Below are 27,525 nucleotides of genomic sequence, written 5' to 3'. Positions count from 1 at the left end.
CAAGTTTAGAAATGTCATGCTAGCAAACCAACCTATACTTTGTCCTGGAGGAGCAGATTATCTTTGTTATCCTGCAGCAAATTTCTCTGCCCTTGAGGGAAATATCCCTATCTTTGAAACTACATGTGTAGAAATGCAAGAAGCCCATGGCAACTTGACCCCAATATACACAAATAAAATAAAAACTAAGATTATAATAATGAAAAAAATGCACAAAAATTCTAACCACAGATTTAGACTAACATTATAAATGTAAAACACTCTATCCTTTCTGACCATTTCTTTGAATATGGAGTTAATCAATTAGAATAAAACCTTGCAACAATTTGCTTTGCTCTGTAGTAAATTATCACTTGATGCTTTAACAGTCACGTTTTTCCTCTTACCAAGTATGATCTCCCTCCATTTAGTCCAATAATCAGAATTTATTGTCTAAATTATTTTTTACTGTGTTACAGGAACTAACACACTTTCTTAAGAGTGGCTTGCACATTAGCAATCTTCCTTTTTCTCTGCCTCTTCCTGATAAAATTAAGTTTCACAAGGTTCCTTCTCAGTAGTGTAGCTGGGCAATTATTACTCAGCTTTGCAAGGTCGTTTTCCTCTGCTAATAGACAGCTAACGCTTTTTTCCCCCCACATCCTTATTTTTAAAAAACACTTTAAAGATAATATCATCCTGGTCTTTTTCTTTGTTTTTAAGCTAAAGCTACTAAAGCCGTTTGGTGGGTGTATATGTGCATCGTGTCCTTTTAAAGCCAGAGCTACAAAATTCATCTGAGTTCCAGAGAAAAGCAGAACTGCCAATTACTCTTACCGAATAAATTAAAGCAACTGTTTAACTTTTCACCAAGTAATAAAAACCAAGCTGTTCCCTTCGGTGGATATAATTACAAAGGACATCCTAAGAGTTTGCACAAAGGTTGAGTCATCGGTAAGAGTTGTCAGAAAATATACAGGCTACCCTGTCTATTAACATATAAACAGTGAATAATTTTTTTACTGTAACTGTATGTCTCGTGTGATATTTGGTACATACATATATTTTAAAAATCATTGTTTATTTGAAAATGAAATTAACCAGACATCCTTTATTTTTATTTGCTAAATCTGGCAACCCTATTCGCCATTTACCCACCAAACAAACTACAAATAACCTTTTGGTAAAATTTCGCATCAAGTGGGTTTTGGCTCAGAAGCACTCCCCTTGGGGCAGAGAGAGAGGCTTCAAAGTTTTGGTGATCTGACATCAACACGACGCAAAAATAAACGTGAGTAATTGGAAGTTTTGAAATTCACAGATGTAGACTTGGAAGTCCAGCTCAAAAGAGTGGAGGAATAGACTAAAAGAAGTCATGGACTGGCGGGTTTGGGGGTTCTCGGGAGAAAAAAAACAAAAACAAAAACAAACAAAACAAAACAAAACAACAATAAAAAACACTGGAGCCTGGAGAACCTAGCCAAAAAGAGTACAAGTTCCTGGAGCAAAGATTCTGCAGTTTAGTGAGGAGAGAGCGCGAGACCAGAGCGAGCCAATAGGAGCCGAACAGAAGGGGGCTGGGTGCGTGAAGCCAATCAGAGCGAAGATGGGTGGGATTGGACTCCGGGAATGCACGGGCGTCGGCCGCTTGGGCTCCGAACTCAACCAATCGGAACCGAGCAGGGCGGGGTAGGACACCGGGAAGGGGCGGTCTCAGGGAAGTAAACTGCGAGGCCCGCGCGTCTTTCAGCCTCCCCTGCTTCTGCGTCCGCCCTGCACTTGCAGCTTCGCCTTTCTCCCAGGAGGGCGGACGCTGACTCGAAGGGTGACGGGGCACGCTTGCTCGGCTCGTGATGGCCTACCCGGGATACGGAGGAGCGGTGAGTCAGGGCAGCTCCTCCGCCGCCTCCGCCCTCGCGGGGTGGGGCGCCCCTGCGGGCGGTGCCAGCGTACGGGGTCCGCCCCCTGCCTCCGCTTGGTTTGATGGGTCTCTGGTACTTCGCGGGGTTGAGACCCGTCGCAGCATTGGAGCCTGGGGCTAGGGTAGATCCGGGAACCACAGGTCTTCTGGTCCCTGGGGGCGCCTTAGTGGAGTCCTTGTGAGGCGGGGATGTGCTGTGGTTTTGGAAAGTTTCTTCCTGGACTGGAGGAACTAAAGCGCCCTTTTCTTGTTGCATTAATATTTTGTGGTTGACCTCCACCTGGACGTCCTCTTTTAGAATTTTTGGCCACTTCCTGTTTTCTGTCCTTTAAGTTGCTTATGAATAAATTAAGGTGTGCCAGATATCTCCCAATGTTTACTCTTCTACCAAGGGCAATCTGTTCTAGACTTTTTTGGGAGGTGGGAAGCATTAGGTTACTCTTTCTTACATAACTTTTTATCCTTAACCTCCTTTGAGAGTTGGAAGTTGTAATTTGTGGTTATATACTCTTTTTTTTTTTTTTTTTTTTTAAATTCCTGAAATTGCTTTTTGGGGTATCTTTTAATGGTCTTTTTTCTTCTTTTAAAAGAAGCAACTTTTTTAAAATCTCATCTTTTTTGTTTGCTTGTTTTTAACCCATTATATTGTTTTAACGTTTACTGTTTACTTGTACTTCATTGTCTCATAATCTAGTTGTGCATTTCCTGGAGTTTGAAAGGCCTTTTCTGGAGCTCCAGCACTTCTCCATACATTTACCCTTGCACATCCAGCTGCTCAGCTCTTCAAACTGCTGATAGAATCCGATCTTATGATTCCTTCCCTCCCCCCACTTTAGAATAAATTTTTTTTCTTTTTGCCTTCTGACAATCTCTATTCATCTTTCAAGGATGCAGGTCAAGATTTTTGTTCAGTATGGAATAACAAACAATCTTGATGCTTCTTTCTCTTCCAGACTCATAAAAATGCTCAGTAAAATGCCCAAGGTATTAAAATGTATATCAATTTCCAAAGTTAAAAAAGTAGAGAGAAGCCATAGCCATAGCAGGAAACAAACATCAGAATATTTACATTTGAACCGTAGTCTCCTTCTTATTAGTAATTTGACCGTAACCGAATTAGGAAACCTCTCGAAGTTTCAGGTTCTCAATGACAAAAAGGACATAGTAGTTTAATACCTCATAACATTTTTGGAAAATCAAAGCACATGATGGAAAGTACTTAGTACCTGGGCTATAAAAAAAAAAAAAACCCTCAGTAAATTAGCTGTGTATTATTTTTGTTGGTATTCTTATTGTTATTATTAGTTTTGAAGACTGTGGTTGGAATTAATCACTTCATTGATCTGTTTATTGGTGTCTTGCTTTTTTAAAAAAAATATTTTCTGGTGGAGATGGTGTTTGCATTCCATGCAGTTTCCCATGCCTAGTTCACAGTTTTATTGTGTTTACCATGTACTCTTCTAAGTATGTGTCTGAAATATACTACTACTTAGTTTGACTGCAGGTGAAAATTTTTTGTATTTTTTTGCTTTTTATTTCAGTGATGTTGATGGTAAACACTTAAAAAGTGTGCTTCATGTTCATCTGTTAGATTAAGTTCTCAGAGGCTAGAGAGGTTTTTTTGTGTGTGTGTGTGTGTGTGTGTGTGTTACACTTCTTTTGTTGTTGGATAACGTGTTAATGAACTCAGTTACCTCCTAATGCAGGACATCTAGCATTTTGTAGCTAATAGCGTTTGTAATAGTGAATTCGGTTGCTTTTAGTAACTCTTTCTATTCTTGCTTTTTTCTGTGGACTCATCATAAATATTTTCTTTCACACCAACTTTAGTGGTTAACAGGTAATATTTGTATTAAAAACCTTATTTTTTACTCTTACAGTTTGGAAATTTCAGTGGTCAGATGCCAGGAATGCAGATGCAGATGGGACAGCCAGTTCCAGGAACAGGGCCAAACCTGCTCCCTGGTGGATACCCAGCATATTCTGACAGTTATTCCTCAGCGGGAGACCCCATGTGGACATACTTCACTGCTGTTGCTGGACAGGTGAGGTGTTAAATACATGGCACAAATACCGGTTTTTGAAAGTGATTGCTATTTAAAAGAAATGTCAACTATTACTTAGTGTGTTATTTTAAATGCATATGAAATTTGTATTTTAAGCTTACTTAGACTGATTTTTATCTTGAGATAAGAGATGAGTATAGTCATAATTATTTCAGTTTTAGAAGTCCATTGGTATGATGCCTGACACATTGTTCATTTCACTAAGACTGGAAACAGATTGGGGAAAGTAGATCTACATGATCTACATGTTAATATCTGTGAGGAAGCTGGGACACTGTATCAAAAAGGAGACTTTTAAATTGGGAATGGTTCTGGGAGAGACTTGATGGTAAAGCCAGTCAGGAAAGGGTAAAGAAAACACCAGAATAGAAGTTCAAATATCAGAGTAGTAAGAAGAGACAGATTCACACTTGAGTCTTAGTCACAGTCTGTATCTCTTCTTTTAGATTCACCAAGAAAAACTTAGAGAGTAGTTAGAATATCACAGGACTTTGATAACATTTTTCATTTACTCATTCACTTGAGTGTTCACTATGTCCCATATGCTTGGCTATTTATAGAGGATATACACAGAATTATTATATATGGTGGACACTTTGTTTTGGTGACCCCAATTCCATTCACAACCTCTTTTTCCCTTCTGTGGTAGAAGTTGGAAAAGCCCTACTACCAGCCCAGACACCTTGAATCTAGTAAAGGTAGCTGTGTGCCACAGGACTGGCCACTGAGACATGGTGCAATTTCTTTAGGATGTGTTCCTTTTCTAAACAAGAAAAGCCTTCCTGGCAACTAGTAATGGCCCTTTTTGCTCCTTAATTCTTCCTGCCTGGAAAGGGAACTTGAGATAGGGAAGTGCTACAGCCACCTTGGTACCTTGCATCAACAAGCTTGAGATAACAGCCTTTGGATGGGATATGTAGAAAAATGTAAAGATATAGATGGCATTGTAAAGTTGCCATACAGTCCTGTTCTGCCTAGCCTCAGACTTCTTGTATAAAACAATAAACCCTTAATATTCCATTAGTATATATATATATATATATACCACATCTTCTTTATCCATTCATCTCTCAATGGACTTGGGGCTCTTCCCATAGTTTGGGTTTCTTGGATGTTGCTGCTATAAACTTTGGGGTAATATGCAGCAACCCCTCTCCCCCCAAAAAGAAAGAAATCTTGTCATTTGCAATGATGTGGATGGAACTAGAGGGTATTGTGCTAAGCGAAATAAGTCAGCCTGGGAAAGATAAGTATCATATAATCTCACTGATATGTGGAATTTAAGAAACAAGACAGAGGATCATAGGGGAAGAGAGGAAAAAACAAAACAAGATGAAACCAGAGAGGGAGACAACCCATAAGAGACTGAGGGTTGCTGGAGGGGAGGGGGATGGGAGGGAGGGGGAGGCTGGGTGATGGACGTTGGGAAGGGAATGTATTGTGTTGAGTGCTGTGCGTTGCGTAAGACTGAGGAGTTAGAGACTTGTACCCCTGAAACAAACAATGCATTCTCTGTTAATAAAAAATAAAAAAATAAATAAACATTATTGGTTTAAACCTCTTTGATAGTGTTTTCTATTGTTTGCAACTAAATGCAATGCTGTTACCTGATAACTCTTAAGTAGTATAATGCTGGGAATAAGTCTGTTATCTATAAGTGACTATATAATAAATCTATTTGATAAAATTACAAGTTAAAACAGAAACTGGGCGTAGATTTAGAGACTTTTATTTGACTTCTGAACTCTTTCAGTGTTACAATTGGGAACAATAATTTGCGTGTTTATACTATTTGATATTTGCATTAAATTTTTCACAGTTTTAGGGGCGCCTGGGTGGCTCAGTGGATTAAAGTCTGTGCCTTTGGCTCGGGTCGTGATCACAGGGTCCTGGGATGGAGTCCCTCATCGGGCTCTCTGTTCAGTGGGGAGCCTGCTTTCTCCTCCTCTCTCTCTGCCTGCCTCTCTGCCTACTTGTGATCTCTGTCAAATAAATAAAATCTTAAAAAAATTTTTTTTCACAGTTTTGTGATTTTGAAGATTTATTTATTTTAGATGGGATGAAGGGCAGAGGAAGAAGGAGAGAGAGAGAATCTCAAGCAGTCTCTGCTAAGTGCAGAACCTGATTTTGGGTGGGGGTGAGTGCTTGATCTCACAACCCTGAAATTGTGACCTCAGCCAAAACCAAGTTGCCATGCTTACCTGATTGCACCACCCAGGCACCCCTAGTTTTGTGCTTTTGAATAGTAAAACTCCATGAGGACATGGCCCTTGACATTTTCTTCCTTAAGCACTTCAGTAAATGTATTGGTTGGATGTATAAGCTGTCTCATCTTCGGTGTTTAGTCTAAATATCTAAATAGTTATTTTATATGTTGAATTTTCCCAGCTTTAAGGAATCAGTTAAGTTTACTGAACTCACCTCTGCATCTGTTTTTGTTTGTTTGTTTTTTTGGATAGGTCTCATAATTGATTATGTTCTATGAGAAATGTCCAATGAAAGGTTTCTACAGTGTTCCTTTTTATTGGATGACATTTTTTGAGCAGTAATGATTCAGTCATCAGTTGTTTAGGGGAAATTCCGATTTGTACCTTTGCAAATACACATATACACATACACACATGAGTCAGTAATACCAACAGCTTTAACTTGAATGTGGATATTGCTTTTCCTTTTTCACACAGAGGTTGGCAGGATGGATGTACCTTTTTATTATAAATGAATAACTGGAGATTAAGGTTTAGTAACTGAACAAATAGGACTTGAACTTGGGTATCATTTCAAAATCTTGCTGCCTATTAGTTAACCTAACCAATGGCAACTAATTTTTTGTTAATGGTCTAACTAAAGGTCTTCTTCAATTAGAAAATGCAGTTTTCGGGGCGCCTGGGTGGCTCAGTGGGTTAAAGCCTCTGCCTTCGGCTCAGGTCATGATCCCGGGGTCCTGGGATCGAGCCCCGCATCTGGCTCTCTGCTTGGCAGGGAACCTGCTTCCTCCTCTCTCTCTCTGCCCTCTGCCTACTTGTGATCTCTGTATGTAAAATAAATAAAATCTTTAAAAACAAAAAACAAAAAAAGAAAATGCAGTTTTCTACTACTACCGCTCTTTCGTTAGGGTTTATAGAGTTGATCATTATCATTAGCCTCACACTGCAATAAGGAGATCCAAAGAGATTGCTTGGATTTTCTACATAGAATTTAGGAAGACATTACTTGTTAGTTAGTCAATTAAGATAACATGTTTTCATAAAAAATATGAAATATGAGTATGAAGTAGTATACTAGGAGAATGCTTTCTGATGGTAATAACTTGTAGAAAAGCTAGTCAGGTGGTTCTTCAGACCCCAAAAATCCTGAAAAAACACATGTAAAATAGAATTTCACTCATTAATTAGATTTTAGATTTTTAAATTTCATTGACACTTGAAAGAGAAGTTGTAATATTTTCAACCTTTGGAAATAGTAAATGGACATGGCCACAAACTGTCAGAAATGACTATAGCTGAACCAAGAACCAATGATAATTTTCTTCATTCTACCAGACAACCAACCTGCCTTGTATTACGTCCGATGCTAGGGCTTGGGTTTGCAGAGATGAGTGAAACTCAGATCCTGACTTAGAAGATCTCTGCCAAGTCAGGGACATAGACACACAAGGAATGATAATGGTACAGGAAGGAAGTGCTAAAAATAAACAGGCGAAGATTATGCTAACACTGAGAGAGCGTTCTCTTGTCTTTATGCTTGTTGTCTTTGCCTAGAATAGCACTGTCCAAAGTAATCAATAAAAGAGCCACAAATATAAGCCACATATGTAGTTTTGAAGCCTCTTACCAGAAGCTTTACATTTTAAAAAGTAAAAGAAAAGGTGAAATTGATTTTCATAATATATCTTATTTAACCCAATATATCAAAAATACTAATATACCAACATGTAATCAATATAAAAGTTATTAACAGTATTTTGCAATTTTGTTGTTGTGAAGTCTTGGAAATTTGGCATGTATTTTACATTTACAGAGCATCTCAGATGAGACTAGCCATGTTTCGGTGCCCAGTGAACTATATGGCTACTAGCCACTGTATTAGACAATGCAGGCCTAGAACACTCTTCCCTCAGATATCTGCATAGCTTGCTCCTTTCTTCCTTCAGATCTTGAAATTCACCTTTTTTTTTACACTGTAAAGTAGGTAAATCCACCCATCAGTGATTTAGTTATAGGTGAATTCAGTTTATCAGCCTTAGTGAGGCTTTCCTTAACTGTCTGTATAAAGTAGTGTTGGTTCACTGCATAGAGCCCATATACACACTCCGTGTCACTTTTACTCTGCTGTATTTTTCCCCTTAGTACTTATTACTATCAAATATAATTTTTTTTTAAAGATTTTATTTATTTACTTGAGAGAGAGACAGTGAGAGAGAACATGAGCGAGGAGAAGGTCAGAGAGGGAAGCAGACTCCCCATGGAGCTGGGAGCCCGATGCGGGACTCGATCCCGGGACTCCGGGATCATGACCTGAGCCGAAGGCAGTCGTCCAACCAACTGAGCCACCCAGGCGCCCTCAAATATAATTTTTGATTTATTGTTTCTCTTCCACCACTAAAAAGTAAGCTCTGTGAAAGCAAAGAGTTTCTTTTGGACACTGATACTAGTCCATTTAGCAGTGCTTGAACATAGTAGGGGGCCCAAGAAATACTTGTTAAGTGAATGGTTCTTTATAAAATGGAAGACATCTGTTCATTTATTTCTCTGCACTATCTTAACATACTTGTTTTCATGTCTACTTTGTAAGATTAATTTCATCTTGTATGAGATTTTTGTTGGCTGTCTTTCTGAACAGTTGATTTGTTAAGGTATTTGGGGATTTTGGTTTCTAAACCTATTTAACATGGAGTGTTTATTTCCTCCCTCCCTTTTTTGGTTATCTTTTGTGTGTCTCCCTCTGGACTCATGTCAGTCTTCCTCATCTAGTGGTTTTGTGATTTTCCTCACCTCCATTGTGTCCGGAATCCAATTTCATGACAGCTCAGGGCTCCTCCCAGGTAGTGGTATTACAGATAGCTTAGCCCAGCATTTTAGTCCTGCTTTCCTAAGCCTTCCACGTCTCAGAAATGGTATCATCAGGGGATAGTCTGTAGTATAGTTTGTTTTGCCTCTTGTCCTGAGTGGAGCATCCCATCTCACTTCCTGCGTTCAGGTGGTGTGCCACTCACAGTCCCCATGCCTTGTGAAGTCCCCCCTGCCCTGAATGTCCATATGTCTTTGAGTGTACAGAATCCAGAGAAAGGTCCTCTGTGTGCTAAGTGGACTTTTCTCTGAAATGATAGAGAAGAAGCTTGTATTTGAAGAGAGATTATCATCAGACCACATAGGATTGATTTCCTTCATTTTAATTGAATTGGTCAAGGTTTTTAGTAAATTCAAATTGCTCTTTTCTAGAAAGTTTTAATTTTGAGCCTGTTGTTTGCACAAGGCATTATATTTTTATTTTTTTATTTTTTTATTTTTTTTTTTTTTTTTTTTTTTTTTTTTTTTTTTTTTTTTTTTTTTTTTTTTTTTTTTAAAGATTTTATTTATTTATTTGAGAGAGAGAGACAGTGAGAGAGAGCATGAGCGAGGAGAAGGTCAGAGGGAGAAGCAGACTCCCCATGGAGCCGGGAGCCCGATGTGGGATTCGATCCTGGGACTCCAGGATCATGACCTGAGCCGAAGGCAGTCGTCCAAACAACTGAGCCACCCAGGCATCCTATTTTTATTTTTTTAAAGATTTTATTTATTTATTTGACAGACAGAGATCACAAGTAGGCAGAGAGAGAGGGGGAAGCAGGCTCCCTGTGGAGCGGAGAGCCCAATGCGGGGCTCCATCCCAGGACTCTGGGATCATGACCTGAGCCGAAGGCAGAGGCTTTAATCCACTGAGCCACCCAGGCGCCCCAACAAGGCATTATTTTTATAAATGAGGAAAAAAATTGATGAAGTGTAGTCATTCTCATTAATTTTATTCTCAGGTGTAGTATCAATTTTCCACTTAAGAAAAGTCAAAGAAAAAGGTAATTTATGACCACATTATCATTAGTGTAGTAGAAGATAGGAGGCATTTTTAAATTAAAAATGAGAGAAAAGTCATTTTCTTCTTTCGCTTCTGCTTTACTAATTTGTAAAAGATTGTCTTTCAAAATTTACCCTGCAGTAATTGACAAGGATCTGCTGTCTGTGCCATTATTTCACTGAGACACTATGGACAGTGACAGTGTGGACTTCATTGTTTTGTTTGTTTGTTTTTTTTACTGATGATTTCTTAGATCACGTTAGAAGTGTTTGTGTGGTGTTTCAAAGTCTTGAAATATAAAAATGGTTTGATGCAGCAGGAAGGTAGATAATCACTTAAAGATTCCTTCTAAAGTCTTTATCATTGGAGGACAAATTGCTAACGTACCTTTGATTCTAAACATATGGCTAATTTTTTAAAGTATAATTTTCTTAGTTCAGAATTTATTAAAGTTTTGTAAGCAAAATCCCAGAACTATGCATGGCAGAGAGGAACACTTAGATAATCTGTGTAGGCACGTGCATGATCCATTGGAAAGAATGTTTCTTACATTTTTTAATTCTTGCTAGAACCATTGGAATTTTTGTTATAAGGAATTCCTTATTAAAGACTCATTAGAATATGAGTAGTTACAGTACTTCTTGGAACTTGATTGTAAACATTTTCTTTATTTACTGGGTCTCTTACAAAACCAAACTCTGAAAGTTCGTGTTTTAAATTTGTTTCCCTGATTCTTTCTCAGAGCTATTGTTTTGCATTTGTGACAGTGTTTATGATGCTTTCAAGTAAATTACTCTGTATAGTTTTGTAGAAAATAGGTAGAGGTACTGAAACATAATGGGAATATTCAACCTGTTTCACTTCCATTGTGATTTCTTGATTGTGTTAAAAAAAGATTATTTCCCATAGTAAGTTCAAACAAGAATGTTTGGGAAATAATCAGAATAGCAACAAGATGCAGGATGACTCTAAAATTTTGCTGGGGGTAGCCAGGAAAGTAGGGGAAGTTATTCTCTCCTTCCAGTTATGGCTTCATATCCCTTAAAAGTAACACCCCATGAAAGGGGCCATTAGGGGAATGTTTTTGAGATTTCTCTTGGTCATTTTAAGTAGAGATGCAAGATTCTCACTAGGTATTTTGACCTATTATAGGTCAGAATGATGATGGTGTTTCTCAGAAGTAGAAAAAATAAATAATACTTGAAGTTCTTAAATATTAATAGAATATAAGTTGATTGTAAAAAATTATTTACTTTCTGTGCTGTTTTATAATATGCCTTTGCTGTCAGTAATTACCTCTATAATTTTGTAGTTGATAATAATGTTTTAAAGAATGCATATTTATTGAATAGCCTAAAACAGCCAATTAGCATACTAATGTGATTTGATATAATTGTGCATTAAATCAGATTATAATTATTTTTTGATAGGATGGTGAAGTGGATGCTGAGGAACTTCAGAAATGTTTGACACAGTCTGGAATTAATGGAGCTTATTCTCGTGAGATCTTCTCCCTGCCCCTTATTTAAAATATTTTAAAAAATCTTTTTATTTAAGTTACATATGCACATAATTTAAAGAGTCAAATAGTTCTGCAAAGCTTATTGTGAAAATAACTGTTCCTTGTGCATAATTATCTCCCTAATGTTAACCACTCATATAGGAAATTTCATTCAGCTTTTGCAGCTGATCCTTCTGAAATTTGCTTCCAGATCTCAAAATAGCATGCATTTATCACTATAGATTTTCAGTTTTAATGATTAACAGTTGATATCCTGCTATGGAAGATGAGAATTAACTCTCTTGGAACTTGAAACTCACTCTTGTTCTATTACTTCACATTGGACTATTTCCCAGTCCTCTTCCCTCCAGTAGAGCTGTGTAGTAATTTCATTAGTACACATTAGTACACATTAGTACTAATTTCATTAGTACACATTAGTATACATCAGTAATCAGTATTTGTCTTATTGTTATTATCTAAATGTTCTTCCTCTGTCTTGTGATAATGTGTGATTAATTTCCCCTTTTATATACTGTTTTACTTTTTCTGAAATTAATCATTTTGAAACTTTTTATTGTGACCTACTTTATTTTTTTTATTAACATAAAATTTATTATTTGTTTCAGGGGTACAGGTCTGTGATTTGTCTTTTTTTTTTTTATTTTTGAAGATTTTATTTATTTATTTGACAGAGATCACAAATAGGCAGAGAGGCAGTCAGAGAGAGAGGAAGGGAAGCAGGCTCCCCGACGAGCAGAGAGCCAGACGCGGGGTCGATCCCAGGATCCTGGGATCATGACTCTGGGCCAAAGGCAGAGGCTTTAACCCACTGAGCCACCCAGGAGCCCCGATTCATCAGTCTTAACACAATTCACAGCACTCACCATAGTACATACCCTTTCCAGTGTCCATCACTCCCGTCATTCCTTCACTATCATTCCAGAACGGACTTTCCGTGCCCTTTGGAGTTGGATCTCCCTTTTTCATCTCTATTTCTCTGTTCATCTCCCTATTTCATCTCTAGTCATTTTTTAAAAACTTCAATAAAATACAACATTAACCAGCTTCTCAATAAGAGAATGCATGGGAACAAAGTCTTTTTAAGCTTTATCTGAAAATGTTTTCATTCTGTCCACAGAATTCAGTGACCAGGTATGGAACTCTGCATTACAGATCGTTTTCATTTAGAATTTTAAAGACATTGCTCCATCATTTCTAGCATCCACTGTTACTTTATCTTTCTATTTCCTGCCAGCATGTCAGTTTTTTCACTGTGGAGGCTTGTGAGATCTTCTTTTTGTGCCTGGTTTGGAATTTCACAGTGATGTGCCTGGACTTGTTGTGTGGGAATTCAGTGGGCATTCTCAGACTGGGAATTCATTTACTTTAATTCTGAGACATTTTCTTTAGTGATGTTTTCTCAATTATCTCCTTCTAGAATGCCTGTCATTTGGACTGGATCACTTTTCTTAATATTTTTGTCTCCTATCTCTGGTTTTCCTCTGTGGGGAGATTTCCTCAACTTTATTTTCTGAATCTTCTATTGAGGTTTTTGTTGTTGTTGTTGTTTGTTTGTTTGTTTGTTTGTTTAAATACCTGCTATCATGTTCTTAAAGTGCAAGAGCTTCTCTCTTTTTTTTCCATGTATGTGATGTGTTCCCTTACCTTTCTGAAACTGTATTTTTGTATTTGTTGTTGATGTATTTTTCTTGTTAATGTATTTTTCAGGGTTTTTTCTTCTTTCATCAACTGTGTTTCTTCCAGATTTTTTTTTCCAGTTTATTTGTTTGGTTGTCTTTCATGTTAGATGATTTTCTCAGGTGTCTGATGATCCTTGGTTGCACATAATGAACTAAAATGCAGGTGAGAAGCTCTGAGTTTGGTATTGACCATAGACTTCATGTCTGGTGGCTTAGTGGGGCAAGGTTATGGAACAATATGTTTAGGGATTTCCTTTTGGGCTGGTTGTCTGGTAGGAAAGAAGGAGGGAAGACTCAGCAGGGTTCTTGGTCTTTGATAAACTGTCACTTAAATGTTATTTTTACTAGCTAGGCTAGGGTTAGGGTTTGGGTATATGGCTGTTCGCAGACCTCCCCAGGGAATAAAACCCCAGGCTTCTGCTTGACAAGGCAGCCATCTACCAATCTGAGGAGAGAGCTCGATGCGGGGCTCGATCCCAGGACCCCGGGACCACGACCCGAACCGAAGGCAGAGGCTTTAACCCACTGAGCCATCCAGGCACCCATCTGAATACTCTTTAAATAGATATTCAGTTGGTTCTTTTGTTTTTAATCTGTGTCTTCACACTTGTTTTCTGAAAATACTGCCAATTTTTAAATGTTTGGGGTTTTCTCAAGGATAAGTAGGCTGGTTCTCAGCTTTTCTTATTGAGTGTTTAGGAAGCAAGTTTTTCAGATCTAGGTTTAATATTAGGGAGGGAGCTAGGGTCATGGTTAGGATTAAGGTATGTGCCTGGTATTCTACAGTTCAGAGACCTCTTCAGATGGTTAGAGTTAGGGTTAGTGTTAGAGCACGAGTTTGGGTTTGAGGTTAGGTGTTAGGGGATTTGGTGTAGGGGTTTGGGGATGTCTCTAATGTCCTGCAGTTCAGAGACTTCTCCAAAGTTTGAATTCCCAGAGTTTTGCTGAGGTTACAATAGATGTTGCAGACATCTATGAATCTGAGGCAAAGAGGGGATTTGGTGCTCTAAATGCTCCCTAAGTAGAAATTCAGTTGGTTTTTCTGTTTTTATCGCTACCTTCATACCCATTTTCAGAAATACTACCAATTCTTAAATATTTGGGGTCTCCTCACAGAGAAATAGGCTGCTTCTCAGCTTTCTGACCATGTATTCAAAAGCCGCTTTCTCAGATCTAGGGTTAGGGTTAGGGTTAGGGTAGGAGTCAGGATTAGTGTTAGTGTTAGGTTTAGGGGTTGTAGGTTGCCAGTTAGTGATTAAGATTAGGCTTAGGGTTAGAGTTAGTGTTAGGTTATGTTTCTGGTGTCCTGAAGTTCAGAGACCTCTCCAGGGAGTTAGTGTTGGGGTTAATGTTAGGGTGAATGTTAGTATCAGGATTTGAGCTTAGGAGGACTGGTTATTGGTTAGTGGTTAGGGCTTTGGATATGTGCCTGGTATCCTGAAGTTTGAAGAATTTTCCAGACAATAAATCCCCAGACTTCTGCTGGTGTGAGAATAGACATGGCATCCATGGAGCTGAGGCAAGGAGGGAATTTGGGGCTCTAACTCCTCTTACATAGATCTTCAATCAGTCCTATTTTTCTCTCTACCTGCACACCTGTTTTCACATATAATACCAATTCTTAAATGTTGTCTTCTCCAGGAACTAGGCTTCTTTTCAGCTTTCCTTACTGGGTGTTCATTAAGCCACCTTCTCAGATCTAGGCTAGTTAACTTCCATCCATCCTACTACTTCTCTAAGTTACATAATTCTTTTCCTCTGTTTTCTCTCTCATCCCAAAGTCAAAGGTTTATGACTTTAGAAAACTTAGTTTTTTGCCCATTCTAATGGGGTATTGGGGGAAGTGAAAATCTATTAACTTTCCTGAAAATTCTTCTCCATTCTTCGTCAAAAATATTTCATCTTGGGCGCCTGGGTGGCTCAGTGGGTTAAGCCGCTGCCTTCGGCTCAGGTCATGATCTCAGGGTCCTGGGATCGAGTCCCGCATCGGGCTCTCTGCTCGGCAGGGAGCCTGCTTCTCTCTCTCTCTCTCTCTCTCTCTCTGCCTACTTGTGATCTCTCTCTGTCAAATAAATAAATAAAATCTTTAAAAAAAAAATATTTCATCTTATATACATATATACTCAGTCCTATTTTGTGATTGAAGATATGCTTATTTGAAGACTCATTGCCATTTGTTATCATATGTTCAGATTTTCCCATTTAATGGATAGGTGCTATGTTAACTTGAAAACAAAATATCATTTGCTTGACAAAATGTTGGAATGCCATCCAGAGATTTCTCATGGGAACTTTGCCCCCCTCCTTCTTCCCACTTGAGTAGTATTTGTATGAAGGAGCACTGGGCTCCAATCCTGACTCTTCCACTTATTAGCGCTATGAACTTGGGAAACTTTATTATTTGGGGCCTCTGTTTCTTTATTTATAAAATTGGGACTTACAGTACTTTTGTATGTTTATGTAAAATCACAAAATCGTACTGCCTAGCTCATAGTGAATGCTCATTGAGTGTCTGTTGAATCGTCAGTCTGAAAATATTGTAACCTATTCTAACACTGACACTGTATTGATTTAAAGAGAATCAGCTATTTTAACTTGGAGAATGTTTTATGATTTTTTTCTTAATAGGTCTAAAATTTAGCTAAAATGTTTTTCATTTATAAAAATTTAAATATGTTCTCAAATAGCAAAACAAGATAACTTTAAACAGTTTTATTTATTTATGCACTCATTTTAAAGAGGTACTAATAAGAACTTTGTAAGCTTAAGTAATTGTGCTGACATAATATCTCTTTTATCAGGACTGATAAAATTGGTTTTGAGGTAAATTAGCTTACCAGTTCAGTGCAATTGTGATAAGGATTAGAAAAATTAAATTTTACCTTGTGAGTCTTTAGTTATGGTTCTGTAGATATGGAAGTGTTAATTTCTTTTTTTTTAATTTTTTAAAAGATTTTATTTATTTAATTGACAGAGATCACAAGTAGGCAGAGAGGGAGGTAGAGAGAGAGGGGGAAGCAAGCTCCCTGCTGAGCAGAGAGCCTGATGCAGGGCTCCATCCCATGACCCTGGGATCAGGACCTGAGCCAAAGGCAGAAGATTTAACCCACTGAGACACCCAGGGGCCCCAAAGTGTTAATATTTCTAATAAGCCATGATTTTAATATAGTTTATATTTACTTTTTTCTTCCTGCCTTTTTTCTCCCCCCAAGGGAAAGAGTTACTTCAGAACAGAAGCTCATTTTTTTAATTTGATAGATTGCAGTAAACTAGTGAATGATTTACCTATAACAGGCTCATTTTACCTTAGTCTATAGTCTGTCCTACACTCTGTTCAATATAAGTGAATGTTTCTGGAATGGAAATTTTAGAATTGTCCCTCTGCTCCTTAAAATTCTTCAGTGTCTCCCATTGGTCTAAATCTTTAAGGGTGGCATTCAGGACTTTGATGATCTGGCTCTCATCTGCCTTTCAGATGTCCTCAAAGGCCAGTCCTTCATCCCAAGCTTTAATCACATCTCTAACTCCTTCAAGTTTTGTGATCTCAGTATATGTCAGACTTCTACTTAAAACCTACTTATCATTCGTGTTAGGAAGACTGAAGCCCTCCTTTGCCCTGTGACAGTAATTTTCAGTTATTTTATCATTGCTTATCTAAGTACCCAAATCCCCTGACTAGATGTGAGTTGTAGTGATTTTTATTTTTGACTTGTTTTTTTTTCCCCCCCCCCTATGGATGCCTTACATTTAAAGTTTGTTGATAAGGGGTGATTGTTTAATTTTGGCAAATTTTAAACATTTTGTTTTCTAAAATAGAAATTGTCATAATTTTACATAAATAAAATTGGGCAGACTCCAATTCAAATAATAAGTATGTTTTATAGCCTTCAGCTTGGAAACCTGCAGAATTATGATCGCCATGTTGGATGTATCCTTGAATAAAAATAGAAAATACTAGAATATAGAATAATTGCTTTCTGAATATAACCAAGCAATTATTGGCTATAAATGGCCATAGTAAATTGGAGATTTTAAAAATACTTTGTAAGATCCTATTTGAATTCCATACTTTTCCATTTTTATGCAATCTATTCATATGCTAAATTTGGTGAACTTGAAGAAGCATTGTTTTAGTCAATGATTTGCAGTTTCAAGCCAAGTAAATTCTCTTTGGTATCAAAACTTATTTTTATTGATAAAATTATCAGAGAGATTACACAGGAAAAATGGGATTTAATGAATTCAAGGAACTCTGGGCAGCTCTTAATGCTTGGAAGCAAAACTTCATAACTATTGATCAAGACCAGAGTGGCACAGTGGAACATCATGAATTGAATCAAGCCATTGCTGCTATGGGTAAGAATATTAAAATTCTTTAGATTATATTCAGATCATCTTTGTTCTTTGATGAGATGAATCTTAATTGTTAAAATTTATTAAGTAATAAAGGAGTATATTATTTTGCCAGCTGTTGCCCAATTTGAAGACCTTTAACAAAACCATTTTATCTATGATTTTTCCAAAAGATGATCTTTTATACATGCTGATTGATAAAATAATTTCTGAATTTCCTCTGTTAAGTATATTAAAATACATTTTCCTAATTATTGGTAATTACCATTTATATTCTATCTTTTGTAATTTAGTAAGATCTCTAATACTTAGTTATTTAGTTATTTAGCTATTTATTTTTACCAAATTTTTTGAAATATAATTAATATGCAGTGTTATATTAGTCTCAGGTGTGCAGCACTTCTATACATACCCATAGCAGATGTGCAGCCATTCTGTACATTCCTCAGTGCTTACCACAAGTATATTTACCGTCTGTCATCATATAGTATATATTATGATCTTATTGATTATATTCTTCATGCTGTATTTTTCATTTCTGACTTAATTATTTTTTATTTTTTTAATTTCAATTTTAAAATTTTTTAAAAGATTTTTTTTTATTTATTTGAGAAAGAGAAAGACAGAAAGACAGAGAAAGAGAGAGCATGAGCCTCTCCTTCAGCAGAGGCAGAAGGAGAAGTAGGCTCACCACCAAACATGGAGCCCAATGTGGGACTCGGTCCCAGGACCCTGAGATCGTGACCTGAGCTGAAGGCAGATGCTTAACTGTCTGAGTCACCCAGATGCCCTGACTTAATTATTTTTTAACTAGAAGTTTGTACCTCTTAATCTCCCTTCTGGCAACCATCAGTTTGTTCTCTGCATTTAAGAGTCTTTTTCTGTTTGTTTGTTTGTCCCTTTTTTCTTTATTTCTTCAATTCCATATATGAGTGAAATCATATGTCTTTCTTTGACTTATTTCCCTTATCATAATACCCTATATAAGCACATCCATGTTGTTGCAAATAGCAAGATCTCATTTTTTTTATGGCTAAATAATATTTCGTGTGTGTGTGTGTGTGTGTGTGTGTAATATCACATCTTTTTTTACCCATATATCTGCTGATGGACACTTTGGTTGCTTCCACAATTTGACTATCATAAATAGTGCTGCAATAAACATAGGACTGCATATATCTTTTTGAATTAGTGTCTTCCTTTTCTTTGGGTAGATATCCAGTAATGGAATTACTGGATCATAGGGTTATTCTATTTTTTAATTTTTTGAGGAACTCCATACTGTTTCCACAGTGGCTGTACCACTTTACATTCCTGCTAACACTGCAGAAGGGTTTCTTTTTCTTCACCTCCTCACCAATACTTGTTAGTCCTTGTCTTTTTGATTCTAGCCATCCTGACAGAAGTAAGGGGGTATCTCATTGTGGTTTTGATTTGAATTTCCCTGATGATGAGTGATGTTGAACATCTTTTTGTGTGTCTCTTGGCCAGCTGTCTTCTTTGGAAATATCTCTGTTTAGGTCCTCTGCCCATATTTAATTGGATTATTTGGAGTTTTTTGTGTTGAAGATATTAACTAGACATTGTAGTAATAATTTTGCAATATATACAGCTATGGAATCATCATATTGTACATTTGAAACTAATTTTATATGCCAGTTATACTTCCATGAAAAATTTTTTAAAAAGGAAATACAGAATTTGAATGGTAGCAAAGATTTACTAACAATCTTTGCTTTGATATTCTTTAAAGAACTATAAAATTACAGAATTGAAATACTGAATCATTAAAATCTATAAAATACTCTGGACATTATTTAAAAATCAAAATATATTTTAAAAACACAAAAATATAATTATTTGTTTTCTTAGCGTTGTCTTCATTAGAAAGCTAGAATTGTGATATTTATATCCCGCTTAACCAGTTTCTTATTTTATTAGTAATAAAACCTTTTGGTAAATTTCAATGTGAATATGTTTTGTTTCTAGTGTATATTTTTATGGAATGAATTTTGAAAATTTATTTTATGATTGTTTTTAAAGAAAATGCAATGCTGTGGTGTTCTTGTGGTGTTTGGTTTTAGAAATTTTAATGTATAAATTCCTTTTTCTAGGTTATAGGTTGAGTCCTCAAACACTAACTACTATTGTCAGACGGTACAGCAAGAATGGCCGAATCTTCTTTGATGATTATGTTGCTTGCTGTGTGAAGCTTCGAGCATTGACAGGTATTTTGATCATTTAAAAGTGGGTGCAATATTATGTAGCTATTTTTCTGAATAGTATCTCTCATTTTCTTCTGCAAGTTTATAATATATGTATTTTTCACCTTTATTCACCGTTAAATCTAATCACTTTTAAGGCTTTAAAAATTTAGTAATATGAAGAGTGAAAAATTGTTATGGCTCAGTTTTGGAAAGTTTTCTTCATGTCTCAGTTGCCCAGGATATGAAATCACTTGATTTAATTGGGAATGAAAAGAGAGAGTAGGAAAACCGTAGGTTTGTCTCTTCTCACAAACACAGCTAGGTAACTATCAAGTTATCCTAAATACCTCAGAAACTGACCTGAACATTGACAGAACAAACTCCACAACAGAAGGGAGAGAACAGGTTCCATCAAAGAAGGTGGGAAGAGCGGAGATGTGGTTTAGGGGAGAAAAGGATCATGAGTGTGCAGAGAGGAGTAAGCCATGGTCACGGAGAAGGGCAATAAGAGAAAGGAACATCCAGGAACACACAAGAACATTTCCCCAAAGCCTTTTGTTTGGAAAATGAGAGGGGCTGAGTTTTTTGAGTTCTTGCAATCAGTGGGGCTTAAAACCTGGGCTTTTAAAGGTTAGCGTGGTTGGCTAGGATAGAGCCCAGAGGGCACTGCGCTACTCTTGGAGAGTAGGCAGGCAAACAATCAGGGGACAGATAATGTGGAAGGAATGATCTGAAGAATGCTTAGAGCACACCGAGGAAAGTATTCATTCTTCTTAGACCATGTCCCTGCGAGCTGGTTCATGTCGTTTCCCTCTCCTGCCCATTAGTCTAAACACAGAGCCATCTGTGGGAACCAGTGCAAAACAGACACTGGCTCCCTAATGTTTATACCAAACCTCACACCCCTGCACTGTGGCAAGATTGCCCTTCTCAGTCAAACTTGCCTCAGTCCCAGTGTGGTTGGCTTATCCCCCAGAAGACCAGCACAAGCCCCTGCCCGGACCATGTCTCCCAACTAGAGAGTTCTGCAGGGCCTCAGTTCTGGTGCAGGTGGTGTTAGGTCTGATTTCATAAGCAGACCAGAACATACCTAGTTAAAACTTACTACATTCTGGCCAAGGACCAAATACTGCCCACAGCAGTGGCCTGAAGGAGCACATAAGAGCAGAGCATATATTGCACACACCAGAGACATTCCATAAAGTGCCAGGGCCTAGACACTATATGACCTCTTCTTCATAAAGCCGTTACTTTCAGGAGCAAGTGGCTTTTTTCACACATAGAAGAAGGTAGAGACTCAGACAAAATGCCAAGATGGAGGAATTTATCCCAAATGAAAGAACAGGATAAGGCCACGGCCAGAGATCCTGGCAAAACAGATATAGGTAACATGCTTGATGGAGAATTTAAAACAACAATCATAAGGGTACTCACTGGACTTGAGAAAAGAATAGAAGACATCAGTGAGGCCCTTACCACAGAGGTAAAAGAGCTAAGAAAGAATCAGAGATGAAGAATGCAATAAATGAGATTGGAAACAGGCTTGATGCAGTGAGCAGCTGGCTGGAAGAAGCAGAGGAATGAATTAGTAACCTAGAAGACAAAATAATGGAAAATAATGAAGGTGAGTAAAAGAAAGAAAAATTACGGAATATGAGAATAGACTTAGGGACCTCAGTGACTCCATCAAACAATAACATTCGTGATAACAGGAGTCTTAGAAGAAGACAGAGAAAAGGGGGCAGGAAATTTATTTGGCGGGGGAGAAATCTGAAAACTTGCCTAATCTGGAGAAGGAAACAAACATCCAGATCCAGGAGGCACAAACAACTCCCTTCAAAATCAACAAAAGCAGGCCACACTAAGGAACATTCTAATTAAATTTGTAAAAATGTAAATGATAAAGGAAAAAAATCTTAAAAGCAGCAAAACCAAAGAAGTCCTTAACTTAGAAGATCCAAAGGTTAGCTGGAGATTTCTCAGCAGAAACTTGGAAGGCCAAAAAGGAGTAGCGTGATTTATTCAATGTACTGAATAGGAAAATTCTGTAGCCAAGAATACTATATCCAGTAAGGCTATCATTCAGAATAGAAGAAGTTCCCCCAGAAAAACAAAAACTGAAGGAGTTCATGACCACTAAACCAGCCCTGCAGGAATATTAAAAGGTACTCTTTGAGTGCAATGGAGAGACCAAAAGTGAAAAGGAAGATCAGAGAAAATCTCCAGAAACAAAGACCAAACAACTAATAAAGTGGCACTAAATATATATCTGTCAGTAATTATTTTGAATGTAAATGGACTAAATGCTCCAGTCAAAAGACAAAGGGTATCAGAATGGATTAAAAAAAAAAAAAAAAGACCCACCTATATGCTGCTTATAAGAGACACCTGCAGATTGAAAGTGAGGGATGCAGAAATACCACACAAATGGATGTCAGAAGAAAGGCAGAGTAGCAATACTTCTGTCAGGCAAACTAGATTTTAAAGTAAAGACTATAGCAAGAGATAAAGAAGGGCACTGTAGGGCGCCTGGGTGGCTCAGTGGGTTAAAGCCTCTGTCTTTGGCTCAGGTCATGATCCCAGGGTCCTGGGATCGAGGCCCACATCGGGTTCTCTGCTCAGCGGGGAGCCTGCTTCCCTTCCTCTCTCTCTGCCTGCCTCTCTGCCTACTTGTGATCTCTGTCTGTCAAATAAATAAATAAATACACTTAAAAAAAAAAATAAGAAGGGCTCTATATCACGATAAAAGGGACAATCCAATAAGATCTGTCAATTCTAAATATTTATGTGTCCAATGTGAGAGTACCCAAATATATAAAATAATAACAAACATAAAGGAACTAATTGATAATGGTACAGTAATAGCAGGGGACTTTAACACTCCACTTACATCAAGGACAGCTCATCTAAAAAGAAAATAAACAAGGAAACAATGTCTTTGAATGACATACTGGACCAGATGACTTAACACATATTCAGAACATTGCATCATAAAACAGCATAGTATGCATTCAGGTGCCTATGGAACATGCTCCAGAATAGATCACATATTAGGTCACAAATCAGGCCTCAAAAAGTAACCAAAAGATTGAAATCTTACCACGCATCTTTTCTGACCACAACACTGTGAAACTAGAAGTCAACCACAATACAAAATTTGGAAAGACCATAACAACATGGAAGTTAAATAACATAGTACTAAACAATGAATGGGTAAACCAGGAAATCAAGAAATTAAAAAAAAATACAGGGACAGAAATGAAAATGTTGTAAACACAGTGGTCCAAAATCTTTGTGATGGAGCAGAGTGGTCCTAAATGGGAAGTATACAGCAAAACCAGCCTACCTCAGGAAGTAAGAAAAATCTCAAATAACCTAATTTTACATCTAAAGGAGCTAGGAAAGAAACAAAAACAAAAGAAAATCAAAGCCAGGAGAAGGAAGGAAGTAATTAAGATTAGAGCAGAAATAAATGATAGAGAGACTAAAACATCAGTAGAACAAATCAAGGAAATCAGGAGTTTGTTCTTTGAAAAAATTAATAAAATTGATAATCCTCTAGCCAGATACCAAAAATAAAAGAGAAAGGACCCAAATAAATAAAATCACAAGTGAGAGAGGAGAAATAACAACCAATACCACAAAAATACAATTATAAGAGAAGGTTATACAAAACTATATGTCAGCAAATTAGACAACCTGGAAGAAATGGACAAATTCCTAGACACATATAAGCTACTAAAATTGAAACAGGAAGAAATAGAAAACTTGAATAGACTAATAGCCAGCAAAGAAATTAAATCTGTAATCAAAAAAAGTCGCAACAAACAAAAGTCTAGGGTCCGGTGGCTTTATAGTTGAATTCCACCAAACATTTAAAGAAGAGTTACCTATTCTTCTCAAACTATTCCAAAAAATAGAAAAGGAAAGAAAACTTCCAAACTTATTTTATGAAGTCAGCAATACCCTAATACCAAAACCAGATAAAGACTTCCCTAAAAAAAAAAAAAACAAAAAAAACTACAGGCAATATCTCTAATAAACATGGACACAAACATTCTCAGTAAAATATTAGCAAATTTTATCCAGAAGCACATTAAAAGAATCATTCACTATGATCAAGTGAGATTTATTCCTGGGTTGCAAGGGTAGTTCATTATTTGCAAATCAGTCATCATGATGCGCCACATTAATAAAAGAAAGGATAAGAACCATACGTTTATTTTAAAAGATGCAGAAAAAGCATTTGACAAAATACAACATCCTAGGTAAAAAACAAAAACAAAAACAGAAAACCTCAACAAAGTAGGTTAGAGGGAACATACCTGAATATGATAAAGGCCTTGTATGAAAAACTCACAGTTAATACCGTCTTCAAAATGAGGGAAAACTGAGAGTTTTTCCTTTCTGGTCAGAAATAAAACAGGGTTGTCTGTTCTCACCACTGTTATTTAACACAGTACTGGAAGTTCTAGCAAGCAGTCAAACAAAAAAAGTAATAAAAGGCTACCAAATCGGCAAGAAAAAGTCAAACATTCACTATTTGGAGATGACATGATACTTTATATAGACAACCCAAAAGATTCCACCAAAAAATTGCTAGAACTGATACACAAATTCAGTGAGATCATAGGATACAGAAATCAATGTACAGAAATCAGTTGCATTTCTATATACCTCAAAGTAGCAGGAAGAGAAATTAAGGAATCAATCCCATTTACAATTGCACCAAAACCAATAAGATACCTAGTACTAAACCTAACCAAAGAAGTAAAACACCTGTACTCTAAAAACTGTACAACACTGATGAAAGAAATTGGAAAGAAATGGAAAAACATTCCATGCTCATGGATCGAAAGACCAGATACTGTTAAAATGTCTATGCAAAGCATAGTCTATACATTAAATGCAATCAATATCAAAATATCAACAATATTTTTCACAGAGTTGGAACAGACACATGAAAAGATGCCCAAGATCACTGATCATCAGGGAAATACTATAATATGATAATCAAAACTACAGTACGATAATCACCTCACACCTGTCAGAATGGCTAAAATCAACAACACAAGAAACAACAGGAGTTGGTGAAGATGTGGAGAAAGGGGAACCCTTTTGACCTGTTGGTGGGAATGCAAACTGGTACAGCCACTGTGGAAAACAGTATGAAGCTTCCTCAAAAAGTTAAAAATAGAACTACCCTCTAACCCAGCAATTACACTGCTAGGTATTTAGCCAAATACAAAAATACTAACTCAAAGGGATATATGCACCCCAATGTTTATAACAGCATTATCTGTAATGGCCAAATTATGGAAACAGCCCAAGTATCCGTCAGTTGATGAATGGATAAAGAAGATGTTATATATACACAATGGAATATTACTTAGCCATGAAAAGAATGAAGTCTTACCATTTGCAAAGACAAGGATAGAGCTAGAGAGTATTAAGCTAAGCGAAGTCGATAGAGAAAGACAAATGCCGCATGATTTCACTCGTGAAATTTAAGAAACTAAACAAATGTGCAAAGGGAAAAAGAGAAAGAGACAAAGCAAGAAACAGACTTTTAACTATAGAGAACAAACTGATAGTTACTGGAGGGGAGGTGGGTTGGAGGGATGGGGGATATAGGTGATGAGGGATATAGGTGATGAGTATTAAGGAATGCACTTGTCGTGATGAGCACGTGGTGATACAGAGTTGTTAAGTCATGATACTCTACACCCAAAACTAATATTGCATTATATGTTAACTAACTGTAATTTAAATAAAAACTTAAAAAACCTTTCAATTAAGTATGAAATTAGTCATTTTTTAGTGCTTAGGGACACCAAGTATTTGAAACTATATATTTAAAATTTTAATATTTTTGTATGTTTGTTTGAAGATTTCTTTAGGAGAAGAGACCACTTACAACAAGGAGTTGTGAATTTCATATATGATGATGTGAGTATTCTGATATTTATACTATGTTCTAGATGTGTTCAGTTGTCAAAAAATTTAAGTGAATCCTGGTATCAGTACTGGGAATAATAGGTTTTATAGACCATATACTTTTTCTGGATTTTTCAGCTAAATGCAAATATGATTTAGTATTTTTATAAATACCAACTTTACTTTATATTAAACATAAGGATACTTCTAAATTTTATGACATGTTTTTGGTAAATCATTTTTTTTTTTAAGATTTTATTTGTTTGTCAGAGAGAGAGAGGATAAGCAGGGGGAGCAGCATGCAGAGGCAGAGGGAGAAGCAGGTTCCCCACTGAGCAAGGAAACTCATGTGGGACTCAATTCCAGGAGCCTCGAATCATGCATGACCTGAGCCAGAGGCAGATGCCTAACCACTGAGCCACCGAGGCATCCCATCTTTCAAATCATTTTTAAGGGCAAAATTACTATTATTTTTAAAAAGAGTAGTTTACTTTTGTACGATACTAAGAAAAAGGAAATATTTATGTATGACAGGTAACGACTGTTCATTTCTCATTTCAAGTGGTTGCAATTAGCATCCTCCCATTTTTTAAAATTGAAACTATAGGAAAATTATATTTCACATGTACATCAGAGTTTTTGTTTTGTTCTTGTAATAGGGAAGTTATAGGATCAGGGTTTCCCTACTGGTGTATCCCGATTTACATTATAAGCCTTGGAAGCATTTAAGACTTCCCCTCTTGTAAAAATGCTTTTACGGAGTATAATTAACCAAAACCAAAAACATTTTATTCTTACCAGCTGATGATTTTGCTTATATATTAGTTTTTGCAGGGTACTATGGCAATTTGAATGTCTAGAATTCAAAAGCTGAAGAAATACTGTGAACTTCTTTACCTGGAAGAAATGAACTGGACTACTTTGAATTTGAAGCTTTGGGGCTTTTCTGTGTTTCTGCCTATTAAATCTGTTCCCTTTCTATGTGTTTTAACTTTAGTGCACAGTCCAAAACAATAAAAGAAATGTTTTTGTATTTGGAATATTAATTGCTTTTAGAAAAGTTATCACTTAACAGATATATGTATAATATTGTAAAATATTGGTATATGATGAATTGATATAAATACCTCTTAACCTTAATTTTTAACATTGTTAACCCAGAAGAATGTACTTACAAGAGAGTATATAAGAAGCCAAATAATTAAAGTTTAGATAAAGTTAATGTATACTTACCAGAAGGTTACAAATTATACTTTGAAATTTTGTAGCCATTTATTGTGTAGGTGAATAGAAGGAGAAACCTGGATTTTGTGCCATTTTTGTAGAAGAGTTTATTCCTTGATCACATAACTCAGAAACAGAAACTCCCTCATCTTTGTCTATGAAGAGAGAAAGTTCCTAAAATTTTATGTTACATCACCTTAAGTGCACCATAAATTAACCTATAGAAAGAAGGCTACTGGAGGCATTTCTTTTTCTTTGTTTTTATCAGTGCATTTTTTCTTTTTTCAGTATGCTTCTTTGTCTTCTGTGGAAAAAAATTCTTAATAAACACAACTTTTATGGCTGCATTTTTTTGTTGTTGTTGTTAATGACAACATAGCCTAAAATGTCATCTTCCTTTGACTTTCTGGATATGATATATATTTTTAACAAAAATGTCAACATTTGAATGTATTCCATGAAGCTAAATTGTTTTTTATATATAATGCCAACTCTTTACAAAATTAAAAAATCAAGTAATCTACCACTTCGTTTAAATGTTCAGAGATTGTAAGTTTGACTTTCTCAACTTTGGCTGGGGGTT

General features: G+C 36.6%; 1 protein-coding gene across 6 annotated transcripts in view; it reads left to right on the top strand.

The window, feature by feature from the left end:
* Nucleotides 1–27,289, top strand: part of GCA (grancalcin) — a 48,743-nt gene extending 21,454 nt beyond the window's left edge. For 4 of the 6 annotated variants that reach the window (XM_045066825.1, XM_045066823.1, XM_045066821.1 and 1 more), the window contains 7 exons: nucleotides 3,781–3,945; nucleotides 11,448–11,517; nucleotides 17,094–17,149; nucleotides 17,430–17,577; nucleotides 19,689–19,802; nucleotides 25,672–25,730; nucleotides 26,544–27,289. In XM_045066825.1, the coding sequence (XP_044922760.1) occupies nucleotides 3,802–3,945; nucleotides 11,448–11,517; nucleotides 17,094–17,149; nucleotides 17,430–17,577; nucleotides 19,689–19,802; nucleotides 25,672–25,730; nucleotides 26,544–26,570 (618 nt within the window). In that variant the 5' untranslated portion in view covers nucleotides 3,781–3,801 and the 3' untranslated portion in view covers nucleotides 26,571–27,289. Of the gene's footprint in view, nucleotides 1–1,656; nucleotides 1,860–3,780; nucleotides 3,946–11,447; nucleotides 11,518–17,093; nucleotides 17,150–17,429; nucleotides 17,578–19,688; nucleotides 19,803–25,671; nucleotides 25,731–26,543 lie in introns of those variants that run through there. The other 2 variants (XM_045066820.1, XM_004743957.3) reach the window with 2 other exon arrangements.
* The last annotated feature ends 236 nt before the right edge of the window (nucleotides 27,290–27,525 follow it).

The sequence above is a fragment of the Mustela putorius genome, unplaced genomic scaffold, assembly GCF_011764305.1.
Source record: "Mustela putorius furo isolate JIRA1106 unplaced genomic scaffold, ASM1176430v1.1 tig00003869_pilon_pilon_pilon, whole genome shotgun sequence".
NCBI lineage: Eukaryota > Metazoa > Chordata > Mammalia > Carnivora > Mustelidae > Mustela > Mustela putorius.
Note: the sequence above shows the minus strand (reverse complement) of the source record. Positions and strands in the feature narration are given on the sequence as shown.